Source organism: Dermacentor silvarum, chromosome 8 (assembly GCF_013339745.2).
Source record: "Dermacentor silvarum isolate Dsil-2018 chromosome 8, BIME_Dsil_1.4, whole genome shotgun sequence".
Lineage (NCBI taxonomy): Eukaryota > Metazoa > Arthropoda > Arachnida > Ixodida > Ixodidae > Dermacentor > Dermacentor silvarum.
Genome location: NC_051161.1, coordinates 176,699,681 through 176,724,097, shown reverse-complemented (window position 1 = coordinate 176,724,097; position 24,417 = coordinate 176,699,681). Strand labels below are relative to the sequence as shown.

At 49.0% G+C, this 24,417-nt stretch overlaps 1 protein-coding gene across 1 annotated transcript in view; it reads right to left on the bottom strand.

Annotated features, from left to right (window-relative positions):
* Positions 1 to 24,417, bottom strand: part of LOC119461869 (stimulator of interferon genes protein-like) — a 362,093-nt gene that overhangs the window by 230,430 nt on the left and 107,246 nt on the right. Inside the window, exon 4 of the mRNA XM_037723241.2 lies at positions 12,458 to 12,553. Coding sequence (XP_037579169.2) covers positions 12,458 to 12,553 — 96 coding nt within the window. The remainder of the gene's footprint in view (positions 1 to 12,457; positions 12,554 to 24,417) is intronic.

The window sequence follows — 24,417 nt, the reverse complement described above, 5'->3', positions numbered from 1 at the left end:
GGCTTATGGAGGACAGTGTAACGAAAGGCTCCGGATTAATTTTGCCCATCTAGGGTATCTTGCCATGCTCCTAAAGCAGGGTAATAAGTTTTTCTGCATTTCTACCTCATCGGAATTTAGGTGCTGCTACTTGGTACGGATCCACTGAGCTACCCGGTAGAAGAACATCTTGTATATCCTTTAAAGCCACAGTGTAAATGAGGCGCAAATCAGTGCATTCACGACAATGCAATACAAATTTGTGTTCAAAGACTAGTCATTTAGCGAAGCATCACATTGTCACCGCGAAAAAGTGCATCATCTGTGATAAAATGTTCGTTTTTGAGAATTTGTGAATGTTTTATCTACGAAAGAGGCGCACTCTTACGAAATCACCACACGTTGACTTACGGGAACCATGCACAACAACGCTACGTTGCTCTACCGGTAAAACGGGGATGATTATACTTCCTGAGCACAGTTCGTAACTGCTGTGACTTCAAAAATAGCAATATGCCAGACTTACAAGCAGCGCTTCTTATGCAGAGAGAACAGCTCGCATGAACATTTTTTTGCCAATCAGCGCCCGCTTCGGAGGCGCGGCAGAGGGGAGGGGCCCCGGCATTGATGTCATGCTGTTTGCTAACAGGGAGAGGTCTATTGAACATGTGATCAGTACCAATCAAACTCTCAGTGAAATAAAAAATAATGCTAACTGATAGCGCCTAATCTCTAGTGATTACTTGTTACTGTGCTTAGTCCAGCACTCTCTCTCTCTTTGCACACCACAAAGTCAGGACATCACATAAAATGTTAAACTTTCAAAAAATGTCATAAAAACATCAAACAGCAAACCAGATATCATCACTTGGAATCTTTACCTCCCTATAAGGCAAGAACAAACGCTTTCGAATTTTCATTTTATTCCCGCACTATTGGTGAATGGAACACACTAGCATTGTCATTGCTAAGCAGTATGAATTCTTTAGAATAGATGAATTATTATTGTCACACCTAGGATTTGATTGCAATTTGTATGTTTTCTGAACATGTGCATAATTTTTCTTCTCTTGTTTCATACTTTCACCCCTCCTGCTTTGGCCCAGATGGGCCTGCAGCATCATGTAAATAAATAAAATTAAAAAAAATAGGTGATTCACCTAAGCAAACTAGGAACTGGTATGCTTCAGCGAAAAGTAATTATGAATCACTTCTTTACTGTTGCAGCGGTAGTTGTCCTTCATGCGTGTCGTCATTAGTATCAATCAGTCATTTAATGAGCAATTTTTGGTTACCATTGCTAGATGATAACACTGAGTGACTAATGCTTCGCTAGTGATATGCTCAGTTCAATGTTCTGATATCTTTTACAGCACAGTGTCATAGAATATTGCTACGAGAGACACATTCTGCCAGGAGCAGACGACAAAGAAGACGGTTCTGTCGGGTGCTGGTGGCTGTCCACCATCTTGGCTACTGTGTCTGTGTAGTGTAAATACAGTGTAAATAGTCCCGCCTTGTGTCGTTTTACATAACATCTTTGTGGTGGAGGTGCTGGGTAGTTCCCTGTTTCCATCACGGAGCTCCGAAACGGCCGCTTCATCACGCTTCCGACCATGTCAGTCGGTGCAGGCACAACGTCTTCTCCCGCTGCCCCTCCCGTGGCTCCCACCTACATCGTTCTGCCTCCTGCTCGTGATCCTGGCGTCTTTTCCGGCCAGGATGGGGTTCACGTCAACAAATGGCTCAACCTTTACGAACAGATCAGCGCCAGCTACAGGTGGGACCCGACCCTTATGCTCGCCAACGTGCTTTTTTACCTCGATGGCCCACCACGGGTGTGGTTCGAGACGCACGAGGCGGACATTACAAGCTGGGACTCTTTCAAAGAGAAGATACGCGACCTTTTCGGTGACAGCACTGGCCGGCAGCATGCTGCGCGGAATGAACTTGCGACTCGTGCGCAGATATCCTCCGAGTCATACGTCTCTTACATCCAGGACGTTATCGCTCTTTGCCGCCAGGTTGACGAGCACATGCCTGAGTCCGAGAGGGTTTCTCATGTGCTCAAAGGTATCGCCGACGATGCCTTTAACCTGCTCGTGTATACCAACGTTGATACCGTCGACACAATCATCAAAGTGTGTCGGCGGTTTGAACATGCCAAGAGCCGCCGTATAACCCAGAGATTCACCCGGCTGCCCAATACGGCTGTAAGTTCATCTTGTGATGCCGTTCGCCTGCCGCCCACCTATGACCACGTTACGCGTATTGTTCGTCGCGAGATTGAAGCTGCCTGTCCTGCACCTATTCCACCACCCGTGTTTACATCCCACGCCAGTGACCCAATGCAGCCATCAGTGTCGCTCATTCAAGCTGTAGTAAGGCAGGAGTTTGCCAATCTCGGCCTTCCATCGGCGTGCCCACTGACTCGTCCTGACGCTCAGCCTTATTCCTCTGGACCTGCTCGACGATCCTACACCTCTCCTGTCTCTTTCCGCAACCCTGCGGAATGGAGAACGCCCGCCGATCAGCCCATCTGCTTCTCCTGTCATCAGGCCGGGCACATTGCTCGTTATTGCCGTCGCCGTTGGACCCACGCATCTCGCCAGACCTCCATGTACTCTACTCCTTTTAGACGTCCAGCCGCTGGTTCCCCTACTTACTACTCGTCGTCCTCCCACGAGCCTCTTCCCTCTGACGCCACTGCTCCTGTTCGCCGCTTCTCCCGCTTCCCGTCGCCGCAACGCCGCCAATCCCGCTCTCCGCAGCTTCGCCGCTTTTCCTCGCCGTCCTTCTCTGGATGCACGCCGCCGGAAAACTAGATAGTGCAGCTTATAGAGGTGAAGCTGCAATGCTGTCGTCCCCTGCAAATCCTCTGCTGACACTCCCCACTCACCATAGCCTTCTAGAAGTCAAAGTCGACAACGTTCCTGTGACCGCCCTCACCGACACTGGTGCACACTTGTCTATTATGAGCGCCCCTTTACGCCGCCGCCTGAAGAAGATTATGACGCCGTCTACGACACAGACAATACGTGTTGCCGATGGTGGTGCTGTTCAAGTGATCGGAATGTGCACCGCCTGTGTTAGCATTGCCGGTCGTCACACTGTCGTACTTTTTGCCGTCCTTGCTCACTGCCCCCATGACCTTATCCTTGGCCTTGACTTTCTTTCGGCACACTCGGCCTTAATTGATTGTTCTTCTGAAACACTCTGTCTCGATCTTCCTCTTGTATCAGATGCCTGCGAAACGCCTGTCAGCCGCTTAAGCCCCACCGCTTTTGTTCGCCTACCGCCTCGAGCCGTCATGTACGTGTGCTTGTCATCGACCCCACCCGTTCCTGACGGCGACTATATCGTCACTCCGATTACTGACATACGCCTGACGCGCAATGTTACTGTGCCACATACCATCGTGACATTAGCTGATAACTGTGTGTTCCTCCCGCTACTAAACTTTGGTCTGACCCCCCAAGTGTTGCCCCACAAGATGTCGCTTGCCCACCTCACCGCTATACCAGACCATGACGTCAAAGTTGTCGCCATAACTGCTCCTCAAGAAGCTGAAGTTTCCGTGTCACCAATTTCTGACGACAGCATTTTTCGCAAAATGATTGGATCAAACCTTTCGCCTGACCAGGCCGACGCTCTCTGCCGGGTTTTGGCCTCATACAGCGACATTTTCGACATTCGTGATCGACCCCTGAGTCAGACTAAGATTGTCACCCAACGAATCAACACTGGCGACTCTTTGCCCATTCACCGTCGACCTTACCGTGTGTCCGCATCAGAGCGCGATGCTATTCAAAAAGAAGTGGCGAAAATGCTTGCGAGGGACATCATCGAACCATCATCTCGTCCTTGGGCCTTCCCCGTTGTATTAGTAAAGAAGAAAGACGGCTCCTGGCGTTTCTGCATTGATTATCGGCACCTCAACAAAATCACCAAGAAGGACGTGTACTCTCTTCCACGTATCGGCGACGCCCTCGACTGTCTCCATGGTGCCACCTTCTTTTCATCCCTGGACCTTCGATCTGGCTACTGGCAAATCGCTGTAGACGACCTGGATCACAAGAAGACCGCCTTCGTGACCCCCGACGGCATTTACCAATTCAAGGTCATGCCTTTCGGTCTCTGCAACGCACCAGCCACCTTTGAGAGAATGATGGACACACTGTTTCAAGGATTTAAATGGTCGACGTGTTTATGTTACCTTGACAACGTGATAATTTTCTCTCCCACTTTTACAACACATCTTGAGCGGCTTTCGACCATTCTAGCAATTTTCCGACGAGCTGGCCTGCAGTTCAATTCCTCGAAGTGCCACTTCGCTCTTCGTCAAATTACTGTGCTGGGCCCACCTCGTTGACGCTTTCGGTGTCCGACCAGACCCAGCGAAGGTACGCGCTGTCACGAATTTCCCCGTTCCACGGTCTGTCCATGACGTTCGTAGTTTCGTGGGGCTGTGCTCCTACTTTCGCCGTTTCGTGAAAAACTTTGCGGCGCTCGCACGTCCACTCACTGACCTTCTCAAGCAAGACGTCCCGTTTTGTTGGGGTCCAGTACAAGCTAACGGCTTCTCTGAGCTCATCGCCGCCCTAACGACTCCACCTATTCTTGCCCATTTTGACCCAGCTGCTCCCACAGAAGTGCGTACAGACGCTAGTGGTCACGTCATCGGTGCAGTTTTAGCCCAAAATCAACGCGGCTCTGATCGTGTTATTGCGTACGCAAGTCATCTCCTTTCAAAATCTGAACGCAAGTCGTCTCCTTTCGAAATCTGAACGCAATTACTCGATTACGGAACGGGAATGTCTTGCCCTTGTCTGGGCGGTTTCGAAATTCTGTCCTTACTTGTATGGCCGCCCTTTTCGTGTTGTCACAGATCATCACGCTCTCTGTTGGCTTTCCTCGCTGAAGGACCCTATGGACGACTTGGTCGTTGGGCACTGCGCCTTCAGGAGTACTCTTACTCAGTTACCTACAAGTCTGGCCGCCTCCATCTGGACGCGGACTGCTTGTTGACCCTAACCTGTTGACCAACCAGACGGATCGGAAATCGAACCTAGCCCCTGCGTTATGTCCATGTCTCAGTTTCGCCAGATTGGTGACGAACAACGCCGTGATGATTCTTTGCGATCGCTCATTGACCGGCTGGAATCGGCACCTCACGACGCCTCACTGCGCATGTTCGTCCTCGTGAATGGCACACTTTACCGTCGTAACGTCCAGTCCGATGGCCTTGAGCTGCATCTCGTTGTGCCTAAACATCTGCGTTCAACGGTCCTGCATGAGCTTCACGACAAACCAACTGCTGGTCACCTTGGAGTATCCCGCACGTACGACCGTGTCCGGCGCCGCTTCTTTTGGTGCGGTCTCACCCGGTCTGTTCGACGTTACGTGACCTCCTGCGATAAATGCCAACGTCGGAAACATCCTGCTGCACCCCCTGCTGGTCTACTTCAACCACTCTCCATCCCGACCGAACCATTCTTCCGTGTTGGTTTAGACCTTCTCGGTCCTTTTCCTGAGTCAAGATCCGGCAACAAGTGGGTCGCCGTTGCTATCGATTATGCGACCAGGTATGCAATCACTCGAGCGCTCCCCACCAGCACTGCTACTGACGTTGCCGATTTTTTCCTCCACGACGTTATTCTACACCATGGCGCACCTAGCCAATTGCTCACAGATCGAGGCCGTGCATTTTTATCCCAAGTAATCGACGATCTTTTGCGCTCCTCCTCAATGCAGCACAAGTTGACCACCGCCTACCATCCTCAAACAAATGGCCTCACTGAGCGCCTAAATCGCACCCTCACGGACATGCTCTCAATGTATATTTCCTCCGACCACCGTGACTGGGACCTGGCGCTGCCTTACGTGAACTTCGCCTACAATTCATCGGGTCACGATACCGCCAGTTATTCACCCTTTTATATGCTCTTTGGCCGTGAACCGACGTTACCAATGGACACCCTACTTCCGGCTGCTGCCGCGCCGGCGCGCCTAGCGAATATCCACGTGATGCCATCGCTCGTGCCGATCATGCGCGTCAGATCGCCCGCTCTAGGCTGTCGGCCTCGCAAGCGACCCAAAAGCGCCTCTATGACAGCCGGCATCACGGCGTTCGCTTCTCACCTGGTGCCTTAGTTCTCCTGTGGTGTCCATTCCGTCGTGTGGGCCTGTCCGAGAAGTTGTTATCTCGGTACACGGGTCCTTACCTGAATCATCCGCCAGGTCACAGACGTCACCTACGAGATTGTTCCCGTCTCTCCGAATTTGCCACCTTCGATTGCTCCCAGTGACATAGTTCATGTCAGCAGACTGAAAGCATACCACCCTCCTTCTGACGACAATGTTTGAAGTGCGCCGAGACGGCGCTTCTTCTGCCAGGGGTAATGCTACGAGAGACACATTCTGCCAGGGGCAGACGACAAAGAAGACGGTTCTGTCGGGTGCTGGTGGCTGTCCACCATCTTGGCTACTGTGTCTGTGTAGTGTAAATACAGTGTAAATAGTCCCGCCTTGTGCCGTTTTATGTAACAATATCAAATGAAAAGTCAATCAAACGGTAGCTCACTTATTTCTAGGAGATAGTAGGGTCGAGTCATCATCAGCATCATGAGGCTATATTTATGTCCACTGCAAGACAAAGGCCTCTCCTTGCGATCTCCAATTACCACTGAAGTTGAGCAAGCGACAACAAACAGTGACACCGTCAAGCCACGATTTAGCTGCTTTTTCACCCTTCTCCTCAGCATCTTCATATCAATGAATGCGTCTCGCGACACCAGCCACTGAGGTTGTGCAAGCGACAAGCAGTGACACCGTCAAGCCACGACTTAGCGACTTTTTCGCCCTTCTCCCATGCGTCTTCATATTGTTACGCAAAAGCTACGGAAGGACAGAAGAGGAGTGTCAAACCATACTACGAACGCGCATCCCAGTTACCAGTTTCATAACGGTTACTCACGCAGACCGCCTGCAGTTCCTCAAGAGTGGGACGGCCGTGCCAGTTATCTTCCTACTGACAATTTCAGTGCGTCCCGTGAACTTTCAGTGTGTCCCATCTGCTTCCAATGCGGCATTCGCGGTCACGTCGCCTGATTTTGTCCTCACCGCCGTCGCACGTCACCACCATCCTATGAACGACCGCGTACTTTTTATCGGCAGGGCAACCGACAAGGTAACGAGACATGTTGGTCCTCTGATCCTGATAGCAGGAAGCTCTACCAGGCGAATTACCGTAGCGACTCACCAGCTTCTGTGCGAAGCTTGACGCCGCCGCCTTCACGCCAGCGCAGGTCTCCATCTCCGCGACGGCGTCTCACGTCACCGCCGCCGGGAAACTAGGCGGCGCGACCAATGGAGGTGCAGTCGCTAGTCATCTTCAGCTACATGCCCCTATGCCTCCACCAGTCACCATGTGTCATAATAATATTCGTGTTTCAGTGGACAATGTTACTACTTTGGCCTTAGTGGACACAGGAGTGAGTGTCTCTGTTATCAGCCAACATTTCAAAACCCGACTAGGCCGTAAAGTGATGTTTCGCTAGGACACCTCTAATACATTTCGTGCTGTGAGTGGCGAGTTGCTCCGACCTATTGGTGTGTGCACCGCGAACGTTTACTTCTCCGATAACGTGTATCAAGCCGAATTCGCAGTGCTTGCTAAATCCACTCACGACGTAATTCTTGGCCTCGATTTCCTACAACAGTGCGGTGCCACTCTTGACTGCGGTATTGGCGAGCTTTTCCTCTCTCCTCTTGCCGACCAACCTGCTACCTGTTCATGCACTCTCGCCGTCATTGAAGATGCTGTGTTACCGGCACGTTCCTTATCCAGAGTTCGAGTTGCTGCTTGCGGTGTCGACGCCGATACATTTGATGCAATTGTAGAGCCTGTGCCTTCGACGGTTGTGAATAAAATTGTGCTCGTACCTCGATGCGTCCTCTCTGTGGCCTGTGGAACAACTACATTGTGGGTGTCAAATTTAGCCTCCCAGTCTGTTGTGCTACCCAGCGGTATCCGACTTGCCTCTTTTGAAGTGGATACCAGTCTCAGCATAGGCGCTTTAAATGATGACACGTCCCGTGAATCCCAAGAGCACGGTGCTGAAGACTCGTTGCCGTTTCTAAAAATGATCAACAAGTCATTGTCGTCAGAGAAGCGTCAAGCCCTGGTCAGCGTCCTTCGAAAGCATGCGTCATTGTTTGATTTCGCGCAGAACGCTAACAAAGTTCACGTTCCAACTACGCGGGCTCGCCACAGAATCGACACGGGGCCCACGCATCCCATAAGGCAGAAGCCTTACTGCGTGTCCGCGTCAGAGCGCAAGATCATCGCTCAACAGGTCGACGACATGCTAGCCAAGGGCGTCACACAAGATTCCTCTAGCCCTTGGGCTGCGCCGGTCATCCTCGTGAAAAAGAAAGATGGGCCCTGGAGGTCTTGTGTCGCCTACCGGCGTCTCAATTCTGTGACGAAAAAGGATGTGTATCCACTTCCCCGGATCGATGACGTTATCGACTGTCTTCATTCCGCATCCTACTTTTCATCTGTAGACCTCAGATCGGGCTACCCATGCATTCAACTGACAAAGAGAAAACCGCTTTTGTGACCCCAGACGGCTTGTTTGAATTCAACGTCATGCCGTTTGGTTTGTGCAACGCGCCTGCAACATTTGAACGGTTTATGGACACGGTACTGCGCGGCCTGAAATGGGAGATTTTTTTATGTTATCTTGACGACGTCGTCATTTTTGGCCGCACCTTTGCAGAGCACAACCATCGACTGGACGTTGTTCTGACGTGCCTTGAACAAGCTGCCCTTACCCTCAACTCAAAGAAATGTCACTTTGGCCAACCAGAGGCGCTAGTACTTGGACATCTAGTGGACAAGCAGGGGGTGCAACCAGACCCACAGAAGGTCGCTGCAGTTACCGGCTCTAAACAACCGCAGTCACAACGCGAGATGAGGAGCTTCTTGGGTCTTTGCTCGTACTTTCGACGTTTTGTGCCCAACTTTGCCGATACTGCTTACCCTCTGACTTCATTGCTGCGCAAGGATAACCCTTTCACCTGGACAGCAGATTGCGATTCCTCGTTTCGTCAACTGAAGTTCCTGCTCTCTTCCGGACCAATCCTTCGCCATTTTGACCCCTCTGCCTCAACAGAATTGCACACCGACGCGAGTGGAATCGGCCTCGGCGCCGTCCTCGTCCAGCGTTTTGGTGATGCCGAGCATGCCAATGCCTACGCCAGCCGTTCGTTGAGCAAGGCCGAACAGAATTACACCGTCACTGAGCAAGAGTGCCTCGCTGTCGTCTTTGCAGTCCAGAAGTTCCGGCCATATCTCTACGCTCGTTACTGATCACCATTCACTATTTTGGTTGGTTGGTCTCCGCGACCCGTCTGGCCGCCTTGCTCGATGGGCGCTCCGTTTGCAGGAATTTGACTTTGCACTCCGTTTCAAGAGTGGCCGGCATCATGCGGACGCCGACTGTCTTTCGAGGCTCCCTCTACCGACAAGTGAATGTGACGCCGACAATTTCGATGAGTTTCTGGCCGCAATCGACAACATTCTTTTTCCCGATCTGGCCACCTTCCGGGAAGAGCAGCGTAACGACCGCAGCCTGGATGGCCTCTTTGCCTCAGCTGCTCAGCCAACACGTAACAATGGCTTCGTCATCCAAGATGACCTGCTCTACAAGAAGAACTACGCGGCTGACGGTGCCCGCCTCCTCTTAGTGGTCCCTAAGAATTTGAGAAACCACGTACTCCGTGCTATGCACGACTCCAACGCTGGACACCTGGGTTTCACCAGAACATACCACCAAATTCAGGGTCGATTCTATTGGATTGGTATGCGACGCGATATAGAAAAGTATGTGGCCAGTTGTAACAAGTGCCAGCAATTGAAGCACCCCAATACCGCGCTGGTCGGACTCCTTCACCCTGTGGCGCCACCATCATCTCCTTTCAAAATGGTTGGAGTTGATCTTCTCGGCCCATTCCCGCGCTCACCCAATGACAACCGCTGGATTATAGTATGCGTCGACCACCTGACGTGTTATGCGGAAACCGCAGCAATGCCAACGGCCACGGCTCTTGATGTTTCGAGCTTCCTCCTGTCCTCCGTTATACTGCGTCATGGACCCCCTCGTGTTATTGTGAGCGATCGTGGTCGCCAGTTCGTGGCCGACGTAGTCAAAGAGCTGTTGCGTCTCTGTGCTTGCCAGTTTCGCCACGCGACCCCATATCATCCGCAGACAAATGGTCTCGTCGAGCGCACTAACAGAACTTTGACCAACATGCTTTCGATGTACGTGGATTCCAGGCACAAAAATTGGGATGGCATCTTGCCTTTTATCACATACGCCTACAACACCGCAACGCATGAAACTACAGGCTACAGCCCTTTCTATCTTCTTTATGTTAGACCACCCCGCAACTTCCTTGACACCATTCTACCTTTTACTCGTCATGCGGGCTCTTCTCTTGCCCAGACTCTCTGCCGCGCTGAGGAAGCACGCCGCATAGCTCAGCTCCATACGTTGGCATCCCAGGACCACTCCGAGATCTGCTATGTTGCACGACATAAGAATGTGTCATACGACAAAGGGGACATTGTATGGCTTTGGACACCACTTCGCAAGCGCGGCCTGTGCCAGAAGTTTCTGGCTCGTTATACCGGGCCTTTCATCATCACCGATCGCCTCAGTGATGTAACCTACTTGATTGCTCGCCTCGTGTCTAATGGCTACCGGTCTAAGAAGAAGCAGCTTGCTCACGTCGCTCGCCTGAAACGCTGTCATCCACGTGACTCAGAGTGGAAGTAACAGTTACTCGCCCAGCGGGCTTCGTCTGTGAAGGGAGGAATGTTACACAAAAGCTACGGAAGGACAGAAGAGGAGAACGAAGTGCGCTTGTCTTTGGAGCGGCTCGGTGTCGGCGCGGCAACCCTTTGCCCCTTTTCATCGATTCATCTTTAAATAAACGCACCCCATCGTAACAACATCAATGAATGCGTCTTGCGACACCAGCCACTGAGGTTGTGCGAGCGACAACATGCAGTGGCACTGTGAAGCCACGACTTAGCGGCTTTTTCACCCTTCTCAGCGTCTTCATATCAATGAATGCATCTCGCGACACCAGCCACTGAGGTTGTGCAAGCGACAACAAGCAAAGACACTGTCAAGCCACGACTTAGCGGCTTTTTCGCCCTTCTCCTCAGCATCTTGATATCAATGAATTTTTTCTCGTGACACCAGACACTGAGGTTGTGCAAGCGACAACAAGCAGTGACACTGTCAAGCCACAACTTAGCGGCTTTTTCACCCTTCTCAGCGTCTTCATATCAATGAATGCATCTCGCGACACCAGCCACTGAGGTTGTGCAAGCGACAACAAGCAAAGACACCGTCAAGCCACGACTTAGCGGCTTTTTCGCCCTTCTCCTCAGCGTCTTGATATCAATGAATTTTTTCTCGCGACACCAGACACTGCGGTTGTGCAAGCGACAACAAGCAGTGACACTGTGAAGCCACGACTTACCGGCTTTTTCACCCTTCTCAGCGTCTTCATATCAATGAATGCATCTCGCGACACCAGCCACTGAGGTTGTGCAAGCGACAACAAGCAAAGAAACCGTCAAGCCACGAAATAGCGGCTTTTTCGCCCTTCTCCTCAGCGTCTTGATATCAATGAATTTTTTCTCACGACACCAGCCACCTAGGTTGTGCAAGCGACAAGCAGTGAGACCGTCAAGCCACGACCCGCGTAGCAGCTTTTTCTCTCCTCTCCTCACCTATGTATGCATGTCTGGAATAAAGACTCGGACAAGGCAATGACAGGAGCAGCCATTACGAGCAGACGCCAAGTGTGTCGTTTGCTATGAGCGAAACAGTCATTAATTCCAAACGAAACAGCAATGCGAATGCCCACGTCGCCGTTCCACTTCTAGCGGACGACGCATTCTGTATTAGAATGACTGACAGAAGCGTGACGTGAGAGCATTCTGAGGCCCCAGCCCACCGCAATGGTGGCCACTGACCGAAGCGCGGCGCACACAAATTACAATAGGGCAACCCAACATTCGGAAAAGCAAGTAGCTTGCACGATCGCACCCCTGGTTGGCTGCAGTGCTTAAAAGTGTGTCACAACACCATCAGCTGAGAAGTCACCGGTGAAAGTCATGCTGTTGACGTCAACAGCATCAGCAAGTGGATAGACCAAAATTAGAATGACATCACAACAGGGTATGATCGCTGTGATAAATGCAAGAAATTTAAATTTCTTCCATTGGATGTCACTAAAAAACTAATCTATCAACTTATCACTGAATGGAAAACTCTCCAACTCTAACGTAATGCTCAGCCAGGCCATCAGGGTATTAAAATGGAAAAAAAAGCAGGAAGCAATCATTTGATTATCAATGTTCATACACCTTTAATATAGCAGCATGAGTACTCACCCAGACGCAGAGCATGGTGACAAAAGCCACCAGTAAATGTACATGGCCCAGTTTTTCTAGGGTGTGCCACAGCTCATCAGGATCTTCACGGACCGTCTGCAAGGTTAAAAGACTGCTTTGTGAGCAGCTCCAGGGACACTCTACGCTCAACAATCTGAACTCTGCACAGCTACTGGTATAACAAAAGCACTGGTGTCACATTTTTAATGCAATTCACATTTTTAGGATAATCCAAGCACATTCCGGGAGTACACTGCTTATTTATCTATCTACCTATCTATGTCTTGTGGAGATGGGTTTCCGCAAAGCTGACCCTACGAGCGATGGTCAGGAAAGGGCGCGATGCTCCTCCATTCCAAACGCACAAAGGCGATACGGCAGGGTTTGTCGACTCTCCGACATGGCACAGAGAAGGCTCCGGAGTCAAATCGCCAACAGATACGAGTTCATTCACACAAGATACAGCACAGTGTGACAGTCGCAGCGCTTACGGGTAAAGGCTCACCGCAAGAATGATCGTGTACATGCGCCCGCTGCACTAGGCCTAACCGGGCGGCTGTTCATAAAGGCGAGAACGAGGAGTTGCGAGAGCAAAGGTCCCATGTAACCAACTCATTTCGAGCCTGTGAGCATCTGCAACAGTGCTCAGCGAAAGAGAGCTCGAGTGGAGAGGGTCGCCACTCGAGAGGCGTCCCGGTGGCGTTTTCTTGCACGGTGACTCAACCTCGGGAGGGAGAAGCACGGTTTGCAATGAAATTAGCTCTGTTGTGCTAGCCATGTCCGCTATGTTGCCATTGCGGCGGCGGTTCCTCGCAACGGGGCTAAACTCAACGCGCAATCTGGGGGACAAGGTGCAGGAAGGCCCCTTGATCTGCGCAGTGTCTCATTTCCTGCCAGCTTAGGCCACTCCATTGCCGAATGGGGCAGGCTACTGTGCTGGGGGAACAAGGTCCGACCAACTATGTGCTGCTCTTGAACGAGCCTCTTCGACGTCAACATACGTCCCTGGGTATGTGGCACCTCTTTGATGCCAACTTGCAGCATAGAATGTTTTCTTTTACAGTTATGATTTCTTTTCCTCTTTAAGGAACAAGATCGGGAGTAGGCTGCACGGTCGCCATTGCGGTTTGCGCAATGCCATCGCAGTTGGCCGAGGGGTGATCATGGTCACCACACCTCACACAGGTCTGGCAGCCTTGGCTGCTTTGTGAACTGTGGCCATATCATTGGCATTTAAAGCCCCTTTGAGAGTTTGGGATGTACGGCCTGACATGTATCCTGCCTCAATGGTCTCGGGCAGAACAGTGGAACCGAAAGTGTACGAGATCTTTGGTTGGAATTTCTTTATTTTCTCTCCTCATCTTTATTCGTTGGACATTAGTCACATTCTCATCTCTCCATCCTCAGTCACCTCAGTCAGTTCAATAAAGTCATCTTCTGAAATGACACCTCGAACAGCGATCATATTCTGATCGCTGTTATCTACCCTCAAAATTGGGTGTCACGTTCCCTGGCCTCGGGGTTCGCTGCCCTTTGGTAAGACGGGCTTTTAATGTGGGGTCCACTGCCTGCCGCTGTAACCGAGCCTCGGCTTGGGCTGCCTTGAATGCAGGATCCGCATGGCGAATGCGAGCCTGCTCCCAGCCACGTTGATGGCATTTCTCGTTGAAAGCGGCCTACTTCGCCGCCGACCGAACAATGCGTGGCCTTCCCATCTGTTTGCCGAGCGTGCGTTAAAAAGGAGACCCGACGCAACGCGCTTGAGGCCATTTCCTTCCCTTGCCCTTCCCCCGGTACGCGCCCACTCATGATTGGGTGCTCCTGTCACGTGTTACGGGCATGCGCCTCACGTGTTTCACCAGGGGTCTATTTTTAGACCGCTGGTCTAACCAGCCCTTACTGCTGCGTTGTCTACAATGTAGCTCAGAAAGCGTGACTTTACAGATGCCACCAGCTCAAACAACTGCTTCTTTAACATCCTTTCACCATAGGTGATGTTCTTGCTTGTGAGCCGCTCCTGTATTTTTTCCTTCTTCCAGGCCGTCGTCAACAATTTCTTCTTCTCACCGGCTATGGTAAGGTGCATTGTTTATAACAATGACGCTACCAGCTGGCAACTTCTGTAGAACGTCATTGAACCAGCCCTCGAAGCGATTGCCGTCCATTTTTTCGTGGTAGTCGCCGGTCTTTCGGCCTCGGAATACATCTAACCAGCCGTCGACGAAGCCATCCTCGCTCTCGATGTGCATCACGATCAGGCGCTGACCTTTAACAAAAGGTTGTTTTAGACCTGTCGTCAGGCTATTTGCTCAAGCGAACAGGCGTCCGCGCTTCTGCACCACGGTGCCTGTCCACACGATCGACAGAGTGTATCCTGCCGTCACCCATGTCTTGTCCAGGTAGACGATCTTTCGGCCTTCCGCCCGGTAGCGCTCCACGTCACGGAGGTAGCGATTCCGCCAATCTGCGATGTCATTCCAGTCAATAAGCAGCAAGTTGCGGCTTCTCTTTTCGTGCTTGAAGCCGATCTCGGAAAGCAGGCGATACACAGTATACCGCCTTAATGATGGAAGTTCCATACGCTCCGAGAACTCGGTAGTTATCTTCTCAACCGTCAGTATCTCGTTGTGGAGAAAGAAATCGTGCAGACATGACCTCAGTAACGTGAAGCAGTTGAACTTCGCGCTGCGTCTTCTCTTTTCCACATTTCGTGGGCGCTTTCGCGAGGGCGTCGTCAGTTTGCCACCCCAAAATTGCCAAGCGTTAACTTCCTCCCTCACCCTGAACACTGTCCTTTCGCTGACACCGAGCATGTCGGCAACAAACTTGCTCATGTCCTCCACGCTACGTTCAGGCTCCCTGTTACGCCAAAACGTGTAGCAGTGGAAGATCATGTTGCGTGAATCGCTGTTCAGGATGTGGCCGCTCTTGTTCTTGCTGAGGCTCCTTGGTGGTCATCGAGGTGACACAAGGCTCGTTCAGCAACAAAGGATCGCGTTCCAATGTAACCTCGCTGGGCTCCATAGTGGAAAACTGGCACGGAATGCCATGCGCAAACTCACGAGATTGCAGTTTTGCAATCGAAAAAAAATAATAATATTAACAATAATTAAGAAATAAGCCTAACACATAAAAAAAATAAGCTTGTGCAAACACACAAAAAGTATATATGAATCTTATGCTATTAAACCAGTGACTGCTTTATAATTACACGACCGGTGCCGTCGATCGTGCACCGTAGCAGACGACGCACAGTGTTGTAGAAGGCACGGAGTTATTTTTCTCTCGCGATGTGGCATGTGCTGTAGCATTTCCATCATGATAGTTTTACCAAACCACTCATCAAGATACAGTATAGACCACTTATAACGTAACCGCTTATAGTGCAGGACCGGATATAGTACGGTCTTTTCAGACTCCCGTTAACGTTAATTTTCCCATAGCACTCTATGTATACGCATACCGCTTACAGTGCAGCCGCATGAGACGAAATACCGGTTATAATGCGGCTGCCGCGGGAAAATCTCGCCGACAAAGGCGGCAGCGAGCATGCTTCTCAACAAGATCTGAGCTGCCGGCCGGCGTCTGCATTATTCAATGCAATCAAACTCTCGTTAATTCGGACTTATTTGGCCGCACATCGGTTAATCCGGACTACTTTCTGGACTACTTTCTGAGCGAGGAGCGCCGCAAATGTGCGACGCAAAAGAGCAAGAACGGCACTAGCGTCCAACCGAAATGAAGCGCCGGAGTCCGCATCGCCACAGCCATCAGTTGAAATTGTACGTGAATGACAGCAACGCCGGAACGCTTCGAGCCTATTTGTGTCTTTAAAGCCAGAATTCTTGCGTTTACCGCCGCGTATAACACCGCGTTGGCCGCGGGCTTTCGTAACTGCGTAGTCGTCATCCACGATCGCATCGATAGCGGCCGCGGTTTTCTCCGCAGCGGTTGCGGCGAACAGTAGTTTCGTTTTTACTCGGAACGCGCGTCGGTCGCGTGCCTAGAAAACTGCTTAGTCGCCATCAATGATCGCATAGATAGCGACCGCGGTTTCGACTGCAGTTGTTGCCACGAATGGTAGTTAATTCGTCCAGACTCGGTGCGTGCGTCGGGCGCGTGCCTTCAGCACCGCAAAGTCGCCGTTCGTAATCGTGTCGATAGTGGTCGCGGTTTTTTCCACAGCGGTTGCGGCAAACAGTTGTTTCGTTTTGACTCGGTGCAAAGCTGTCGAGCTTGAAGAGCACCGGCTACATCGCGATTATGTTTTCGCCAGCTCACTGGCAAAAACGTCATCGCGATATGCGCGCGATAGTACAAAGCATGTCTACATGCTTGGTCTACATGTTTTGCATACGTGCGGTGCTTGAAAATCGTTGTTTTGGTTATGGTCCGGTACCGCTTATAGTGCAGGTATTCACGACTCCGGTGACTTACGTTATAAGCGGTCTACACTGTACACATATGTTATTTATACCGAGAATTTCGCGTTTTAGAAGCAGTCACAATTTTTTGAGCGGGACTATTTTTTTAGTCGCGGAGGCAACCGGCTGCTGCACTTCAGTCATCTGGGCCTCTCTCCTGACTTCTAAAGTTGTACCCTACTATTTTTTTTAAAGGCACAGGTAATGTGTTCTCCTGTACAGAAACAATATAGAAAAACTATGGTGTTAAGGCAACAAAAGAAGATAACACCAAGAAGTTAGCTGCATAACTGTGTCAAAGGCCAGCTCCTTTAACGGAGTGTAAATTGCGACATTCAATGATTTCATTTCGCTGATCCTAAAACTAATGATGAAAATCCAGTGACACGACAGCGCAGAAAGAAACTCGTAATTCCGTGGCACTTGAATGAAATTTCAAGAGTTGTCCCGGGAACATTAACGACGGCTAATTGCCGTGGGAATAGCACGTTCTTTTACTGAGGACGTCGCACTATCTTCCTATGCTCCCTTTTCGATTGCTGTGTCGCTCTGCATAATGCAAGTGCAATCAAGTGAACTGGATTCCAGTCCCCAATAGCTAAGTGGATCCGAGCAAGGGCGGCTCACTCAATTTCTGTGAAAGGACCCAGAGCTCTTAGGCACTACCTTTTTTCTTTATTTCCTGTACTACAGCAAACAAGTTGGCTCGGTTGAAGCAAGTATTGGGCAAGTGACCAACCAAAGGATGCAGACGCGGCTAACCTGGCTCGTCTTTTTGCGCAGATTTTTGCTGCATGCAATAAACCGGTCAACTTCCAAGAATTCAGCATTGGCAAGACAACACCTATCTACAGGCTTCATTCGCAAATTAAAGCTGCGTCGCTTGACAACAGTGATATCTTGCGGACTGAAAGAAATGCCACGAATTGCTGCAAAGGAACTTCGGAGCAACATCGTCATCACCTGAGCCGACCGGCATTGCCCCTCGAACGTTTTTCTTCATTGGGCAAGGGACCAACCAAAGGATGCAGATGCGGCTAACCTGGCTTGTCTTTTTTGCGCAGGTTAGTAGAAAAACTAGTAGTCACGAATTTAAGATTGATTCCTTGTGTCTAGTTGTGGTCCCTTGCCCTTGTGTAAATGTGTCGCGAGTTGTTTTGATTAGTTGTGCTTTATTCATCTTTTGTTAAGTGGGGATATAGAGATGAACCCTGGCCCTACGGTTACGAAGCAACTGGCAGCTATCCTAGATAATCAAAAGGTGTCCTCAAATGAGCTTAAGTCCATGCGAGAAAGCTTAGAATGTCATGTTGCTGAAACCAACAGAAGGCTGGCTTCAATTGAGGAGAAACTGCTGTCATTCCCAGAGACTGTACAAAAGGTAGAAGATTGTGATCGTCTTGTTTCAAAATGGAATAACCAGACTGAATTTCTCCTAAAAGAATGGATGATCTTGAAAATAGAAATCGACGAAATAACTTGATTATTTATGGAATCGATGAATGTGAAACTGAAACGGTGGACTCGCTCAGGGATGTTGTTTTGGGAGAAATATTTGAAAAGAAAATGGGAATAAAAGTAAACAGCCTTGAGCGCATGCACCGCTTGGGTAGAAAGGCAACAGATAGAACATGCCCAGTGATAATGCGCTTCTTTGACTTCAATGAAAAAATGCAGCTTCTGAGAAATGCAAAGAAACTAAAGAACACCGACTATTCGTTGTCAGAGGACTATTCACTCAGAATTCAGACAATAAGAAAGAAGCTATGGTCGACCGTTAAAGACGGTCGTACACCGGAAGATAAAGTGTATCTGAAGTACGATAAGCTAGTTTACAACCGGGTGACGTACATGTGGGATGAGGCAAAGAACGAAAGACGCAAGCTTGTGAAGCCCGGTACAGATTCAGATGGTGGCAGGCATTATCACAAGATAATGAAAACCAGGCTGCGCTTCCGAATGATCGAATAACCACCCGGCGAATGGCTGCAAAGGGGCATCAAACGGGACAAACGGGGCCGCAAACGATGCAAACAAAGAGCGCAAACGGGGCATCCAAGTGACAAAGAAATGACACTTGTCGTTTGCGGTTACTTTCTTTAAATGTGCAAAGTGTCGTGAATAAAATCGCTGAATTTGAAGCGTTGCTTTATGACCTCGACCCACATGTTACGTTGCTGACGGAGACCTGGTTGCACGTTGGAGTGCTTGATAACGAAATCATTCCTCCGTCGTACAAAATACACAGATATGACAGACAATCCCGAGGGGGCGGAGTCGCAATTGTTATTAAGGAAAACATAAACGTGACAATTTTGCCGGCTATTCCTAAGCATGAAAATATCTTTTGTAAAATTTGTTTTTACGGCAATTCCATTGTTATCGGTGTTGTATACCGCCCTCCGACGGCAGATCTTGCATTCCTCGAGCAACTCTACGATTATGTTCAGCGTTTCCGGGGTGAGAACGTAAGATTTGTCTTGGCTGGGGATTTTAACTTACCTAATGTCGATTGGGCAACCATGAATGCGATGGGCACTAATGTTAGGCACTCCTAGCCTCTTATTAACATTGCATTTTCGTGTGGTCTAACTCAGGTCGTTACCACCCCTACCAGAATCACTGCCACCGCTAGGCATATTCTTGATTTATTGTTTGTAAGTTCCACTATCACATGCGACTCTGCTGACGTCATGAATGGGCTATCTGATCACCAAGTTGGTATTTGCCACCTTTTCTTTTCAAAAGTATTCTGACAAAAGCAAGGCCGTGATCGTTGTAAAATATTTCAACAGGGCAGATGATGAGAGCATCCTAGATTACTTAGAAATGAAATTGGACGGTTTTAGTGCTGATGAAAATGTGAATGTGTTGTGGTGTAAATTCAAACAAGTTTGTCTTCATTGTATTGAAATGTTCGTTCCTGACAAGATTAAGAAAAAGAAACAGAACCCCTGGGTTACGAGACAGATAATCCACATGAAAAAAAAGCTTAAGAGAATGAGACGCTCAGGTTGGCTTTGGGACTCTACTATCAACACACTAAGCGCAGCGCTGAAAATTGAGGTTAAAAAAGCCAAGGACATTTTTTTCACTAATACTCTAGGCAATTTCCTCAAGGAAGCACCAGGGAAATTTTGGAGGTATTTAGGCGACAACAAATCCAGTACTATTACATTAATGGTTGACGGCTCACCAGTTTCAGAAGCAAAAGCAGTAGCTGATGAATTTAACAGATACTTTCAATCTGTATATGCCAAGAAAGATACTAATCTTGTAACAGAGCCTGAAGGGTTCGCTTCTTCTATGCAGGATGTTGTTGTCCGTCAGGAGGGTATCTTTATACCCTCTTTAACTTCCTTCTTAACCTTGATGCTAAAAAAGCTGACGGCCCTGATAACATTCCTACGGTTTTCCTGCGACGTTATGCAGAGTGGATATCGCAATACTTGTTCCTCATTTATAAGGCCTCCCTAGCGCAGTGTTCTCTTCCGTCAGACTGGAGAGGTGCTCGTATCATTCCTGTATTCAAGTCAGCTGATCGCTTGTGCGTATCCAATTATCGCCCAATTTCCTTGACTTCAACAAGCTGCAAAATATTAGAGCATATAATCTGCCGACACTTCACCGTATTTCTCGAAGAAAACAGACTGTTATCAGATGCTCAGCATGGTTTTCGGCGTGGTTTGTCGACTGTTACGCAGCTGCTTAGTGTATGCCATGATTTTTCACTCTCGATTAATAACAAAGAACAGATCGATGCTTTATTTTTGGACTATGCAAAAGCTTTTGATAAAGTGGCCCATAATAAATTATTACACAAACTATACGCCATTGGAATAAATAGCAGACTTATCGAATTCATTAGGGCTTATCTACAAAACAGGTATCAGTATGTCCAAGTTGACAGGTACTGCTCGGAGGCGGTACAAGTAACATCAGGGGTGCCACAAGGGTCAGTTTTGGGTCCGATTTTATTCCTCATTTATATTAATGATATTGTGAATGTTATACACAGTAATGTTAAGATAAAGCTTTTTGCAGATGACTGCATTCTTTACACCACTGTTAAATCTGTTGCTGATCAAATTACACTTCAGAAAGCCCTCGCTGAAGTTTCATGCTGGTGCATGAAATGGAACATGTTCTTAAACGCTGATAAGTGCTTAGTCATATACGGATATGCAAGAACAAAACCGTTTTGCGACATTCTTATTCTGTAGATGGCATTGTACTTAAGGGGGGACCCGGCTTTTGGGACCGAAAATCGGCCCAAAAATCAAATGTTTAATCTTTTAATTTTTGCATTCCTGACGCGTTTCCGCAACTTTCTCCAAAATTTGGTTCCAAAATACCGCGTATTTCTCCCGTTATCGTAATTTAAAGATGCGAGTTCGCAGGCGTTTCCCTTTAAATTGCGTGTAAATTCGTCTAGTTTCGATCGCGCGTCACTCGGCAACGGCGGGCTCCCTCGGCGCCATTTTGGTCTTGTTCGATAGCTCGTGTTTCAGACATTATTTTCCGTTCGTTTAGCCACCCTGTGCATTCTTGAAAGGCGAAAAAAAAAGCACGCGAAAAACAGAACTTTCGCGCGTTGCCATTGGTCGCTCGGAACACGTGATCAAGATGCCACACTCTCATTGGCCTAAGTGCCACTAGCCCAACTGCCACTTTTGCCCGCCACCATTTTGTGTAAGACTGTGAGTTCCTACCGCCATTTTGCGCGAGTTGCTGCTCTGTGGATCCGACGCTCGATTAGCTCGCGAAGATCATACCTGGCGGGGCGAAAAAGTTTCACACGCGCAATCAGTTCGGGCGTAAGCGAAGGAGGACAAAGGTGCGTGTAGATAACGCGGCATCGTCACAAAACGTGATAGATGCGGGGCAAAGTGCCGTTCAGGGAGCACCGCCTGACTACGCCATGGACACTGGCGGTTCACCGGCTCCGCTCGAGTGCGATAACGTTTGCACTGCCGACGCTGGTCGCGTGAGAATGGACTTTGCCCCCGTGACCGAGGAGAGAGTGCAGGAAGTGCGTGCACAGGAGCAAGTAACGCTTCAACGGCTTGGATCAACACCAGCGACTGCGCGGAAGATTGATAACTTGAGCCGACAAAGCGACGCGGAGATAGCGGCGACGGAACCTGCAGCCCCGTACACTATCGCCGATCTCGACGTTGTTAATGACCTTTTTCGAGTTCTGCGTTGCCACTTGTGCCGAGGAAAAGTGAAGCTAGCCCGCGGCGAACGTGAATACGGTCTGGCAGTGAAACGTGACGTGTGACAACTGCGGCGAGATCGTGGAGCTTGCGTCGAGTGGAGCAAACAAAAAAGTCAAAACCCTTTGAAGTAAATATGCTTTCGACTGGCAACGGCCAAACTGCTATGAACGACATATTTTCTGCAATGGGGCTGTACGGTCGAGCAATGCATAAGAAGACGTTTCAGCGGCATCTGAAGAATAAGCTGGAGCCCGCTGCTACGCGAGCGGCTGAAGATGTTATGCAACAGTGCGCGCGAGAAGTCTCGTCAATCTACGAGGACTTGTGCTTCGGACACAGGGGTAACATAGCAGTGTGTTTTGATGGTAGCTGGATGACACGGGGTCATTCTTCGCACATCGGCATTGGAGCTGTTGTTGAACTATTTACCGGCTATGTTCTAGATTACGTAGTGCTATCAAATTTTTGCTTGGGTTGCGAGGTCGGCCCAAAGCCTGGTAGTGAGTTTTATGAGCAATGGAGAGAAGCTCATCGGTGCCAGAACACCAGCAGTAAATCTGGGCAAATGGAGGTGGAAGCCGGTCTCATTCTTTTTGAAAGGTCCCTTGAGCGGCGCAATCTCCGCTACACAACAGTCTTGTGTGACGGTGATAGCAGAACATACAATGCTATAAAGGACACTAAAGTGTATGGCTTTATTGATGTACAAAAAGAAGATTGCACCAACCACGTTCAAAAGCGAATGGGGACGGCTCTAAGAAACTTGGTGCAAAAGAAGAAAACAGAAGGGCGCAGTTTTGGAGGGAAGGGGCGACTCACTGCTGACCTCATCACCAGGTTGAGCACATACTATGGTCGTGCACTAAAGTCGCATGAAGGGGATGTGGATGCAATGCAACGCGCAGTGATGCCCACGTTCCATCACATTACATCCACTGACCAGAGCTCAAACCACAGCTTGTGCCCAACTGGCGAGCAGTCGTGGTGCCGGCACAATGCCGCAAAAGCTAAAGGTGTGGCTGACCCGAAGCATAAGTACAGCTTGCCCAGTGATGTTACAGAGGCATTATTGCCTGTTTACCAGCGCCTGTCTGAACGGAGTCTACTGCAAAGATGCCAAAGGGGGAAAACCCAAAACTCGAATGAAAGTTTGCATTCTGTGATCTGGAGTTTAGTCTCCAAAGAGCAGCACTCTTCCCTTTTTGCGGTTCAAGCTGCCGTTGCAGAAGCTGTGTTGCGTTTCAACACGGGAAGCCAGCATGCTGCAGCATCAATTCTACGAGAACTAAGGATGAATGTGACCAGCACTGGCTCTAAGAGAGCAAGAGAGAAGGACATACGTCGTAGTACCATCTCTAGCAAGAGGTACACAGCTTCAGAAGGACTCAGCAAAAGAGTGTCAAAGAGGCACAAGGACTCAATGCATCCTGATTATGCACCTGGGGCATTTTTAATGACTCCGGTGAGGTTTGCACCACGTTTATGCTAATAAACAACTCGTAAAACGTTTTTCCCCGTTTTCTCAATATGGCTATTTTGGTGCTTTTGCAGTTTTGGAGGAGGGATATTTCAGCTTATAGTCATGCTATTATTATAATTATCTTTTGTCAGGTTGGTAAACTAATGTAGAATGAAGTAGGACTAAATTTATTATTGTTCGTAATAGGGAAAATTTCATAAAATAACTTGGATGTCTTGATGTCAAGCTGGGGTTTCACGTGTGAAAGTTTGACATGCCATAACTTTTGTTCAAATGGACTTAGAACATCCGTTTTTGTTTTACTTCATTCAGGCTTTATTGCAGATTACTGTAATATGTTGATTTGTTTTGTTACTCCCACAGTTTAGAAAAAAATCTTGCTCCCAGCAAGGCACCTGAAATGTTTCATATCTCAAAAACTATATATTACACTCGAAAAATAATTGCATATTTGAAATCAGCACATCAAAATACATAAGCTGTGAACGTTTCATGAAGATCTGCCCAACCATAAGAAAGTTTGTTTCTGAAGCAGGGTCCCCCCTTAAGGAATCACCGGCTGTTAAATATCTCGGAGTTACAATTACACACAATCTGAGTTGGGATCTTCATATTAATACAATTAGCACCAAGGCTTTCAAATCTCTCTGGTTCATTCGACGCAAACTTTCAAAAGCCCCTATGAAAGTGAAATTAGCAGCATATAAAGCGTTGGTACGGCCATGTCTGGAGTATGCTTTGTGCCTATGGGACCCTTATAGACAGACAAACGTCAAGTTAGAAAAAGTTCAACATTTGCAACAAATATAAACGCACTGATAGTGTGACAGAAAT